The sequence below is a fragment of the Ascidiella aspersa genome, chromosome 9, assembly GCF_963924565.1.
Source record: "Ascidiella aspersa chromosome 9, kaAscAspe10.2, whole genome shotgun sequence".
Classification (NCBI taxonomy): Eukaryota; Metazoa; Chordata; class Ascidiacea; order Phlebobranchia; family Ascidiidae; genus Ascidiella; species Ascidiella aspersa.
In genome coordinates, this window is record NC_139455.1 from 13,583,467 (window position 1) to 13,596,707 (window position 13,241).

At 34.9% G+C, this 13,241-nt stretch overlaps 1 protein-coding gene across 1 annotated transcript; it reads left to right on the forward strand.

Annotated features, from left to right (window-relative positions):
• Window positions 1-106: 106 nt before the first annotated feature.
• LOC146133080 (mannose-1-phosphate guanylyltransferase regulatory subunit alpha-like) lies at window positions 107-12,783 on the forward strand. Its single transcript, XM_083396525.1, has 9 exons — window positions 107-337; window positions 4,248-4,345; window positions 4,461-4,564; window positions 5,261-5,444; window positions 6,440-6,633; window positions 7,303-7,588; window positions 9,074-9,166; window positions 9,339-9,510; window positions 12,217-12,783. The coding sequence occupies exons 1-9, from the start codon at window positions 295-297 to the stop codon at window positions 12,315-12,317; spliced, it is 1,275 nt and encodes a 424-aa protein (XP_083252651.1). The 5' UTR covers window positions 107-294; the 3' UTR covers window positions 12,318-12,783.
• Window positions 12,784-13,241: the final 458 nt, after the last annotated feature.

The window sequence follows — 13,241 nt, forward strand, 5'->3', positions numbered from 1 at the left end:
TTTTTACCGCTCCGTATGATAAAAAGGTTAAGAACCACTGCTCTAGGCGACAGTAACAGTGTTTCCATTTATTTCAAAGTTGACAGTTCTTCTCTCCGTACTAAGCACAAGCAAGGCAGCGCAGTAAACCAGATAAACTAGTCGAACCAGTCTTAGTCTTTTATCTCTTAGTTATTCGGTGCAAAAGCATCTTGACTACAGTTAAGTCATCGAAAGGTTTGGACTGTATCTACGCAGAAGAAGATATATTTAACAAACATTAAATATATCTAACATATATTAAAACATTCAAGAATGAAAACAAAAGCAGTTATCTTGGTTGGAGGGCCCCAGAAAGGTAAGTCAGCTGAATATTACTAAGCGGCGTAAGTAACACCTAAATGTTGTAATCAAACTACTTAATATAGGCCTATAGTGGTTTAATACGTGGTTTTAAGGAACAAACTTTATTGTTCGACGATGTCGATTCAGGAGAATTTGTTTTAAATACCGTATTTTCTTACGGTATATATAACAAGCCGTGCTATGAATATAGCTTTTTGGTCATCTATCTGCATTTAAAAGTTTTCTTGTTAAACTTTCACAAATGAGGAACATTTTGCTCCCTCCTCACACTGTATTTAAAGTCAATTTTGTGTTTATATTTGATATGAAGACGGTGTTTTGTCGTCTGTTCCGACGGTAACACATCCTAAACATGTTAGTCAAAAACTGCAATTGTGTTTTAGTCTGGAGAAATAAAAAAATAAATCGCTGTTCACATACGTTAGCGAACAGTAATCGCAGCCTTCGTCCAACGCCCAAGGCGGTTGCAGCAACTGTCTAATCGTTTCGCATTTAAAGTAGATTTTCATGTATCCTGGGAGGAAATGTGTGGAGAGGTTTCTCTTTTATTTGGTAATAAAACACACATCGCGTCAACTGTTCCAAGTTGTTCTGACTAAACATAGCCCAAATCATTCGTAAAAAAAATATAATTAAAATGGCCCTAAGATCGAAAGATAATAAAAATAAATATATGGTTTAAAAAATTAAATCATCAATCAAATTTTTCAGTTAGTTAATTACACATGGAATTTCGATGTTAAGCAGAGGCATAGAAAAGCAAAAAAAATTAACACTTTAAGCCAATTCTTTATTAATTTCCAAATGTGTTTTAAAGTTAAAAAAAACGAGGTATCATTTCAATTTAACTGTTGTATTTCGACGTTACAATCAACGTACTTCGTAGTAAGGAAAATACTCTAAATGTGCTTCTCTGCTAGAAAATCTTGAAATTGTCCGTAACATAAACCGTTCAAATCAAATGGAAACACATGATTTTATACAATAGAATTATTAAAAAAATACCATAAAACCAACAAAGAAAAAATATAATATCTATGACAGAATAAGACCTAAATCGCCTCAATAATATAAGCTGTAGAAAAAGACCCAGGGGCAAATATCTGCTACCATTTTGGCAACGATTATTCCTCGCTGATTGGACGCTGTTGATCGAAACAGCTGTGCTTTGCCTAGAACAGTGGTTCTTAAACTTTTTGAGACATGCCCCCCTTTTACAATTTTATCCAAATTCGCGCCCCATCTTGTTTCAAAATCAAAAAAACATAAAGCCTAACAGCAATTTATTTCCAGGTAAGTTGCATCAATGCGAAGGGTGAAACTGTCTTTAACCTCAGAGCATAATCTAGGGTTGCCATATTTTGAACGCGAAATTTCGGACGAATTTACCGCGTCCAGTGGCCAACTACAGATCAGGAACCTTAAAAAAAAACTCGGAAAAGACCTCGAACAGTTATGTCACAACGTGACGTAATGTGCTGCGTGAAAAATGCCTTTGTATATAGTTTAAGTTACCCAAATTTTCAATTTCGATGGTGCGATGAGACGCACGGCGCATTCTGATTTTCATAGATTTTGCGCTTTTCCATTTACATAATTTTACTAAGTTTATCAGAACTGATGTGCGATTTTAAATTCGCGCTACCTTTGTATGAAACTAAGATATATGTGACCGGGTTGTAAACTAAACATTTTGCTTCCCATTCAAATTCTACCATTTCTGAAGTGTGGATATTTGGATATTCTGCTTGTATTTCACTCGTGGATTTACATGTTCTCTTAAAAGTAAATTTAAGATCTTAACAAACTCAGCTCGAGATTTTAAAAGAGGTCATGTTTATTATAGCAATTCGGCTAATAAACAACAGCTTGGCCAATTAACAAAAATTGTGTGTAGCTAAAATAAGACTTTTAAACAACTCTTAAATGAGTGTCCACAGTAGGTTTAGTAGTATAGGCAAATGATGTTTACCTGCCACTCCATATTTACTAAAAAGAAAAATATATAATCTTGCTTGTTTACGGTTTGCCAACATTAACTTGCAGTGCAAAATTAAAAAAAAAACATGCTGGATAAAAGTTTCTAACTGAGCCTGATAAAACAGAACACAATACGCCAAAACAAAACTCTTTTCAAAAGCGAAAACAAAATAATTAAAAAGCCATAAACTTTGGTAGTGTGTGACGTAACAATGAACAGTATTTTCTAACAATGAACACTGTTAACACTTCGCGAGTTACTCTCTGTGAATATTTGAGCTATTTATTAAACCAGGGGTCGGCAACCTTTTTTTAGTCGCAGACCAAAACCAAACTAGGAAAGATTTCTGCGGGCCGCACAAAATGATAACTAAACATTGTGTTATTTTCATGTTAGAAATGTGAATCAGTCGGGCATCGGATCGTTTTTGCACCTAAAAACGTGTTTGATTACGTGGAGGCAGTAAAGTGTTGGCGCATAGCGCGAAAAAAAGCGTTTGTTTTGTTTAAAATCCACACGCCGTCATCCATACTACTAATGAAAAGTGTAATAAAACAACTTTAAGGGAACGCGATAACATCTAAAGTTAATGTAGCAAAGTGTTTGTTAAAATGTTTAAGTGAAGGCAAACCTGGCGAGCGAAGCGAGCGTGATTTTTTTAAAGTATATCGGAATTTGTTTGAAATTTCTTGCAAGTCTTTATTACATTGTCGAAAAATAATTTTAAAAAATATGTCTAACATATTAAATAAGTTTTTCGTTTTTCCGTGACTCACTTGACGGTTTTCCACGGCGCAACGGTATAGAAGCGTTGATCTAGGTGAAAACAGAGCATCAAACCGTGAACAAACCGGCCGTATAATGAACATTCGCGCGAAGCCCGAACATTTTTTGCACTTACGTGGTTAAAATAGTCAAAAAGTATGTGAAATGAACTCGTGTCTAATTTGTAAAAGCGGCGGCGGGCCGGATGAATTCCATCGGCAGGCCGGATCCGGCTCGCGGGCCGTAGTATTAAACCCTGTATTAAACAGTACAACAAATTAAACAAATTTTGGTATTACCAAATATCGTTTTCAATCGCGTACGTGCGTGCGGCACACACCATTTATTTTAGCTTTTTAAAATTAGATTAGATTAAAATTAGAGCCTTTTAGTTTTTCTAAATTAGATTAGAATTAGAATTAGATTGTTTTGAGTTTTTTCAAATTAGATTAGAATTAGAATTGCCGAATTCCTAAAAAAACAAATTTCAACTAGAATCACATACAACCAATTTAATTTAATCGCAAAGCATTCTTATAAGAATGTGAATGGTAAATAAGTGTGTGGTAATTTTTAAGCATTTTTATGCCTTTTAGACTGTAAAAACTAAATACAACTCGTTCTAACCAAAGAGTTTTAATTGAAATTTTGTGTTTCAACTGAGTGAATAAAAATGCCGTTGGACAAAGTAGCAGTTTTGGAAAAATCCGAATTAGATTAGAAATAGAATTAGAGAACGCAAGCAATTCATAAACTCGATTAGAATTAGAATTATCTAGAATTATCTAGTTGTCCAAGTCTGCTTATAGCCCTCTTAATAGGTTTGCATATTTTTTTTAGATTATTCCTTAAATTTGCCATACGTTGGCACACATGTTGTTTAAAAGCGATGTTACTCTTAAAATCGGAAACAGCTTTGTTTGCACATAAGCCTTGAATAGATTAGATTGACTTTCCTTTGTCATACTCCGTGATAAAAAGCAAAAAAGATCTTGACGATTTGATTAAAACGTTTCCTTGCGAGGATCTAAAATTGAGCCTGACTGAAATATGTTGGCCACAGGTTGGACGCCCCTGCTCCAGTAGACTATCAGTTATTATAGAAGGTTTATTTGTTCCTAAATAAACATTGCTTTACATAACGATACATTATTAGGAACACGATTCAGACCATTGAGTCTCGACCTTCCGAAGCCTTTGTTTCCTATTGCTGGATTTCCGCTGGTTCACCATCATATAGAAGCATGTTGCAAGGTAGCATAACATTTTTCATAAGCATTTGCGAATGGCATGTGCCAACTTGATTTTAGAAAATGTGAAAATACTTTTTGTTCGCGCTACCCAAAAGTAAACTATTCAAATATCCCAGATTCCAGAAGTGACAGAAATTCTATTGATCGGCTTCTTTCAACCAACTGATGCCATCAAAATGTTTCTAAAGAAAGAAAGACAATTGTTTGACAAACCAATAAGGTCAGAGAGAAGTCTATATTACATATATGTATAATCATATTGTAGGTTAGGTCAGGGGTCTTTATCTAAAGTGGTTAAAGAGTCACAAACTATTAATTTAATTAATTTCGAATCAGCGACATAACTATAATTGTCAGTAAGTAATAAGTGTCAATACTGCTTTCTAGGGATTTCCAATAATATCAGAGAGCCGATTTTCGATGCCAAGTAATGGTGTCGGTACTCCTCCAAATACATGATATCGGTCCCGATCTTATAGCAAAGTTGTTAGGGTGATTCAGCTTTTTTCCGATCGAACTGAGCGTTGTCTATTTTGAAAAGTAACTTTTTTCAGAAAATACCATAATACAAATAACGATATCTAAGTTTCTCAGTGCTTAAACATTGTTTGCTTAACAACGGGAAACATAAGTTTGCACGTTTCAATTTGACCATAAATGACGTCGTTTGGTGTCGGATCGTTATCGTGGTGCGTTTTAATAAAATATCAGGTATCGAAATAACGTACAAAGTACAGCACATTCCGGGTGTTTTCAAAATTCCACAAAAATATAATTTTATGGCCATTAATATTTTTTCCTAGTTACGTTTTTTGTTATGCTTTTTTGTCTCTTTTCTTTGAGCATAGACTACTATAAACTTAGTTTAACAAACTAAAGATGATGAAAGTGTTATAATAACCAAATGTTGTTTTAGTTACCTTCAAGAGTATACGATGTTAGGCACAGCTGGTTGCATTTATCACTTTCGGGACGTGATTATGAACGGACATCCAGAAGCATTTTTCCTAATGTTTAGTGATGTTTTCTGTGATTTTCCCTTGTCTAAAATGATGAAATTCAAGGAGAAGTTTATGCCGTATGTGTTGATGACAGTTGAGGTAACATTATAGCATTAAAAATATACGCATGTGTGCAAGTCGAGAACCACGCACGCTGCAACTAATGATAATAATCCACCTTTACAACTAACGTGGGTGGCCTTCGGGTCTGAACTTGCTACAGCGCAAGCACACGTCGGACTTCAGCCAAATAAACCTAGACTCCCCGTCTATCTATCTAGTCTCTAATCCTGAATCTGGCTCCAACTCCGCAGCCCGGAGTCTTATGGACAAATGGGCCTACAAATTTGCCTTGATAACTAACATAACCTGTCATCTTTGTAATAACATAACCTGTCATCTTGTATAATGTTTAGTTTAGATGGGCTGATAGTCTTGACTTTAAAAAGGTTTGAAAATTGGTTCAAAATAACAACTTTGAGCAGTCAAGCTATTTACATATACTCCCTTGTTTTTCTATACGTTAAAAAAGACAACCTTTTAGAAAACACAAGAAAAGTTAAAACCTTAGACAGTATTTCCCGGTTACTCTGCGGCACAACTATAGCGTTGTTTTGGCACTTCGTGAAACAATAAATTAAAATAAGTCGTGGAAGTAAAATATGATAATCTCGTTTCTAACAAGTGTCATTAAGCCCACAGCTGTATGGCATTTTTGGAAATGTTTGATGTGGTGACATAAAAATTGTAAACATACTTCTGCGTGGCTGTTATACATTTCTTTTACTTATAGTTAAGTTGCCAAATTCGCGCGATGAGCGAAAAAGATTAATTATTAATTTATATAGTTGGCAATTTGTTTCATTTGAGTAAAAGGTCGATGGACGATCAACACCTTAGGGCTGAACATTTCATTTGGAAAAATATTTAGTTTTTAACATATGTTTATGTTTTACCTTATACTCTGATGTGTCTCTATTATAATTTAAATTGAAGTTGCTGAAAGCTCGTGCGTGATAAATTTATGACAGTCACTATAGTGAACCTTTTTACTAATTTTACATAATATCATTAAAAACTATATATATTTTTAGTTGACAAAAGACCAATCACAGCACTACGGTTGTGTAGGAATAAATTCGAATACACATGAAGTAGTGCACTACATTGAAAAGCCTGATTCATTTGTGAGTCGTGATGTAAACGCTGGGCTGTATCTTCTCAGCACAGACATATTTCAAAATATTGGACAACTTTTTCAACGACGACTTTCCAGAAGTGTTTCAGAGTAAGTTTATAGAAATAACATAAAAAGTAGAGTAACAAAAAGCATAATGACACAAAAATGTTTGCTATGTCATGTATCGTAATGGCCTTTATCACATTTTATATCAAAGCGCTTGCTCCACAATCCTTATAGTCAATTAAAAATATTCCCGCAAAAATGTTCCATAACTTATAGGCTAGAAAGTATGACATATTAGCAAAATATATACATTTATATGTGTTCAGGGTAAATGGGCCAAATCGCCGATCAGTAGGGCAAATTTTTTTGACTTGGCAAATAAAATCGTCAAAATTTACACGTTAGGTCAAATTTTTTTTAAATATTTTAAATCAAAATCGTTTACAAAATTAACATTAAGCGCAGTTGGATTTTTAAAATTGTCTTTCAGTTTATTACTTATCAAATTTAGTTTTAAATTTCATTCAAAAAGTAGCTGCATTATATCGTTATTAGAGCAATACTCGGTGTACACGAGCCGGCAGAATTAACCCTACAGGCCTGGTTTATCGCATTGGGTTCAACTCGAATAACTTAACTGCTTTGTGTTCAAACGGTCCTCAGCATCAACTGACGATGCAAAGGCCAAAGTTTGTCAAAATGACAATTTTGTGAGTCAAAGAATAAGCGTTCCACGGTCACTCATTTCGTGTACTTTGTATTATTTGATAGGGATGAAAAATTATCCGACGGGCGTTGTGACGCTTCAGCTATTGGAATGAGCAGAATTAGCCTGGAAAACGATGTCTTGCCTGCTCTTGCCGCAACTGGAAAACTATTTGCCTATAAAAACACTAATTTCTGGTTGAGCATCAAATCTGCTGGATCTGCCTTATATGCTAATAGGGCCATTCTGGAATCGTATACCCGAACGCATCCAAAACGGCTGAGCGACCATCCAAATCACAAAGGAAATGTTTATATTCATCACAGTGCGGAAGTCGATCCTACTGCGGTGGTTTGTACATCGTATAGTGTTTATAACGTATTAATAATTAAGCCCCATACTGAACAGAATGCGGTAAAAATGGTAGTTGCTAACGACTATATATATTTAAAATTAATTTAATTTCCGCATTAATTAATGGATGAATATTTGCGCTTGTCCTATTGAGGTACCTACCTGAAAATAGTTTTGACTATTAATAACAACTATAGTTTTGTTTGAATTAACAATAACAACTTACCACATAAAAACTCACATTTCATTGGATCAAAAAGTTGTAATAACGAAACATTATGCGTAATTTGTATTAGTTAGCTGTGCTTACGTGTGGAATAAATCCAAACATTTTTGTCCAACTTGGAAACAATCCGTCCAGAAATGTGAAGTTTTGTTAATTCGAATATGATTCGAGGTTATCCTGCTTATATATGCGTAGTAGGCCTACACCTGGTTTAGTGGTAGCGTAAGTTTCCGAAAAACGAAACGGGGGTGGCTGGAACAAAAAAAGTTTGGTCCACTGCGCTAAATGGAAACGCAGCTTTTGTCAGAAAAGGTCTCAGCTAACTGGCTATAAATTATAAATCTCAAAATGACGTGATTCCCTGTGACTCTAGGTAAGTCTAACCCAAGGATGACCAACCTCTTAGCACAGGGATCGGCAACATTTTTTACACTGCGGACCGGTTGATAACTGAAATTTTGTCGCGGACCGGCCTCAAAAACAACAAATGTTCAGTAAACGAAATTTAGAACAACTTTTTTCAATTTCCGTTTTTTCAAAATTTTTCTGTCTGAACTTCAACATTGTTTATAAACATTGTTTGCATGATTTAATTTTATTGCACTTCAAGGTGAGCACGCTTAAACATCAAAAAAAACATTATGTATGGCCCGTTTTCGATATATTGTACGTACGAGGAGCTGGATTTTACAATAAAAAATCGGGTTTTGATCAAAATGTCATTTTTTGATCAAAATGTCATCGATTATACAGCATGGTCTCAGAAAAAATATGAGATTGGGCCTATATTAACTACGTTCTACGCGTTTTGATAATAGTCAAAACAATTGTTTTGAAAAAGGCTACTAAAAGTGAGAATAAGTGGTGGGCCGCACATAAACATCAGGCGGGCCGCGGGTTGGACATCCCTGGTCTAACCGCTTTCAACGTCACGATAAAAAGTATTGTTATACTAAATGCTTGCCTGCATTTTGACGAACATTTCCACGTACTTTCAGAATGCCTGATTTGCGTCGTTTAGGTGTTTAAAGATAAAAACTGCTCAGGGTACTACCGATTTCGATTTCGCCACCTTTAAAATGATGTGAAAAGCGAACTAAGATAACGTCTTGTCTCGTGCGATATCAAGATTAGGTCAAACCTTATTTGGTACAACACTCATCCCAAACCGCTATATACCAGCCCGTTAATATTGAACTATGACGCTCATTCGATGGCTAGAAAGTTCCTCTTCACTAATCGGATTCTCTACACAGCTTGGACCTCACGTGTCTGTCGGAGCGGGCGTTGTTATTGGTCGTGGAGTTCGAGTGAAGAATTCTATGATATTGGATGGAGTCGTTTTGAAGGTATGACAAGTTATTAGGCAAATTTTGGGTTAGGCAATGTGCGATTGGGTCAGGCAACGTGTTTCGGATATACTTTATATTATGTTTACGTCTACGATAATAATTAATATATGTTTGATGTTGTTGTTTTCTTGGTTATAAAGTTGCATTTGTAACACATGATTTTGTATAGGACCACTGTTGTATACTGAATAGTATCATCGGCTGGAATTGTGTAGTGGGCGATTGGTCTCGTGTTGAGGGAACGCCATCGGAAATTAACCCGAACGCTGCACATGCTACAACTGACAACTTTTACTTGTTCGATGAGCAAGGAAAGCTGCTTCCGTCTATTACAATTCTAGGTAAAGTTGATACTTTTCCAAGCAAAGCAGTCAATAACAAATTAGTTAATGTATCTAGGTGGGAAAAAAAATTTTTTTTTTTTAGTATGACATTGGTTCCTACTGTGAGATCAATCACATTTCAAAACAATAATGATTTATCCTAATATCACTTACGATTATCATAGGTCTTTCTAAAAACAAAACTAGTTTACGAAACACTGCTATATTCTAAACTGGCAAATAAACATGCTTAACCTCTGACGAAGGTGCAAAATTTAACATTTTATTTCTTTAAAGTTTGTCCCTGAAATCCTGATTTAAAAGATGCTGTTTAAAGACAATCGATTCGATCAAAAATTTATTTAATATAATGGCATTTACAGTTTAACTTAACAGAAATTGCACTCTTTACATATTATGAGTTATCTAGGTAATTCAACATGCCATAATATGCATAGCGCAATTGGACCAAATGGATTAACCTAATTACTGAGTGCAGATGATAGCCCTTTGGGTAAAAAATAACGGTAACTTGTAACCCTACGGAAAGTGATTATATTAGATAACTAGACGAAATACCCGACGTTGCCCAGGTTGAATAGAATATTTACCAGTTATTTTAGCTGGTTAAAAATTAATTACACCACAATAATCACCATAATGTACGAAGTCTACCTGAATTTCGTCTAGTTAAACATAATGAAACAATCCGACATATTGTGGGCTCTTTATCACTATTGCACATTACAGTGTTACATGTTAAACTGCTGGCCTCATGTAATAACCCATGATTATGGAAGATAAATGTGAAAAGTAATGTTACGGATAGCGTAAGAACTTCGTAAGACGCATAAGTGCAAACATAATTTTGTAAAGTCATAACAAATTTGCTTATGATTAAACGTTTGCACTGCGTGTCACTAAATAGAAAATTCAAATCATGTGATGTGTTTCAGTTTCAGGTAATGTCATATCATGCGTCTAACAAAAAAGGTTAACCTAATGCTTACCCACAATCAGAGTAACACCCCACAGCCTGTGTGAAAGCGGCATTAATGGAATGGCGTGTTTAATTATGCGATTTATGTGATCTGCGCGGCTCTAAAGATCTAATTCTATAGGTGTCCGTTAATTAATTTTTGCGTTTGGTTAAAAGAGTGTAAAACTGAGGTATATCTTCCTGAAGCCGCATGTTATAGCCGATAATTTAAAATAAATATATTTAACATTAAACCAAATTGCAACATTCTGTGTTTTTTAAATGGAGCTACTAAACACACAATCTTGGCTAAACACGTCTTGCATATTTTACGTAACGCAAACCCGTGACATATGTCAATCAAAAACTACTAACTAACGTAAAAAAGTCGTAGCACCAATTGTTCAAATTGCGGGAAAACGAAAATAAAACTGAAAAATAAAGTTTGAAAAGTAAATTTGCTTAGTGTTCAAACCGCTGCAATAAACGCGATATTTTGCAAACTAAGTCCAAATGTTGCGTAGTTTATATTCGGTGAGGGTTGCTGTACGTTGTCTGTGTAAGTCTCTTACTTCCTTGTGAAAGAATGTTAAGGAAACGCTGCAATAAACGCAATATTTTGCGAACTTAGGCTTCATTTACATGGTTAAACAAACTGCAAAAAGCTATTAAACATAAAAGTAGATTTTTCCACATGAAATTTATTTTTACCAAGGCAATGTAATTGACTTGATTTTTACGGTCACATAGGTTATTGCCCTACAAATGTTCGGAAACGTTTTACCCTTATACGTCCAGAGGTTTTGCAAGAAGCCCTTTGTATTTAACATGCAAACAAAGTATAATGCTGCGTGATGTTTTTGATATGGTACGACCAAAGTATCGACTATATCACACGTCACTTGGGTGTCATACATCTTTTAAGTAACGAAACCCCGTAACATTTGTCAATTGAGAATAACTCTCAGACGTAAAACTTTAGGTTGTAGCAGCAATTGTTTAGACCTGCTTGATAGCGTGATATACGTAATCCCGGTACTAAACTGCGTCCAACGTGAGAAAAATCCTCATTGAAAAAACAAATGCTTATTGATAAACTGCGGCAAGTATTGCGTGGTTAAAAACGGTTTGTTGTAGGTGTCCGTGTAGGTTTCCTGATGTTTATTCAAAGTATGTTTAAAAAAGTGAAAATTGCTAAACCTTTGCATTAAACGCCTAATTAAGCTGCGTCCAACGTCAGACAAACCCGTAACCCGATGAAAAAAAGGTTTTGCGCGGTTACGTTAAGAGGTTTTTTACGACAAAATATGTAGCGACATTTATCAATCCAGAATTTCAAACAAACGCCTTAAAAATAAAAGTTGGTCACCCGTGACCATTTTGCGACGGCGCTCGCTTGAGATGCGAGACTTTCTCTCATAGAAAGAAAACTATTTTTTTCTGTCTGGGAGCACACGAGTTTCTTTCTTTTTTTCCCACTTGCCCGGCGACTCGCTTAAGAGGGAGCAAAATGAGCCACGGTTGCTCTGTCTGTCTCCCTGAAACGCGAACATGACTGCCGACTGCCGACTCAGAAACTTTCCATTTTAGTATGTTTAGATTATATTATGTCTACTCTAAAGAAATTATCCAGGACCTTTTAACTTTTAGGAATCGGTGCGCACGAACTGGATATATAACTTTATAAATGTTGTACGTGAATAAAAACAACGCTAAACATGATATTTTATTTTTATTTTTAACAGGACGTGACATCACAATCCCACCGGAAATAGTGATCCGTAATTCCATTGTGTTGCCACACAAAGATCTTACTAGAGGCTTCAAAAATCAGATTCTTTTGTAATTTAAAAGTCAAATCGTGCTTTGCTTGCTGCAAGTTTTGGGTTGTATTGTTAATGTTATAAATGTTATCTATATACAAGTTTGTTTGTTCTGAACATCTGTATAATATTTACTTAATTAAGAGGTTATACAAAAACAGAGACGAATAACGATAGATAACTTAAAACGAACAAAACAATAGATCTAAACATGACTATCTTACTTTTAAAAATAGAGTTAAAAGGTTACATAAATCGCAACAGAAGATGTTCTGATTTCTCACCGGCCCTAAGTTTTAAAAACTTTTTTAGCATCTGCAGACATTTGCTTAAGGAATGTAGCCCTCATCTTAGTTAAGGGTTTTTTCTGCTTGAGTTTTAGCATTTGAGTAAGAGAAGTAGAACAGGTTTTGTTCTAATCATCTCTAAATCGCCTCATAAGTGGTTACTATTAATTGTTTTTGTTTTCTTTTATATTTTTATTAAAAGAAGAAAAACAAACTAATAAAAAGAGTTGCTGTTTTAAAAAAAATCAAAAAATGTATTGCTTGCTGAAATGGAAGAAGCCATAATAAATAAGGCACATATAAAATAATGAGTTAATTGTTCGTTTTACCACGGCAGTATGTTAACTTGTAATTGTTTCAAAGATGAAGGTTATCAAGGTGACTGCTTAAAATAAATAGAAAGTTGTTGTCAAATAAATAAATAACAAAAGTATATGACTTTCATGCCAAAGTAATTAAGCGAACCCATCAGCCAACATCTTTCCCCTGAGCAACTTTCCTTTTAAGGTAAATTTTTGATGTTTTCTGTATATAGGTGAGACACATATACACTGTCCCTTTCGAGCGAATTTGGAAATTTGGCCAATAAACAATATTCCGACGGACACACATAAAGATTTTTCTGACCACATGTGGCCCGCGGGCCTGGGTTTGGACCAC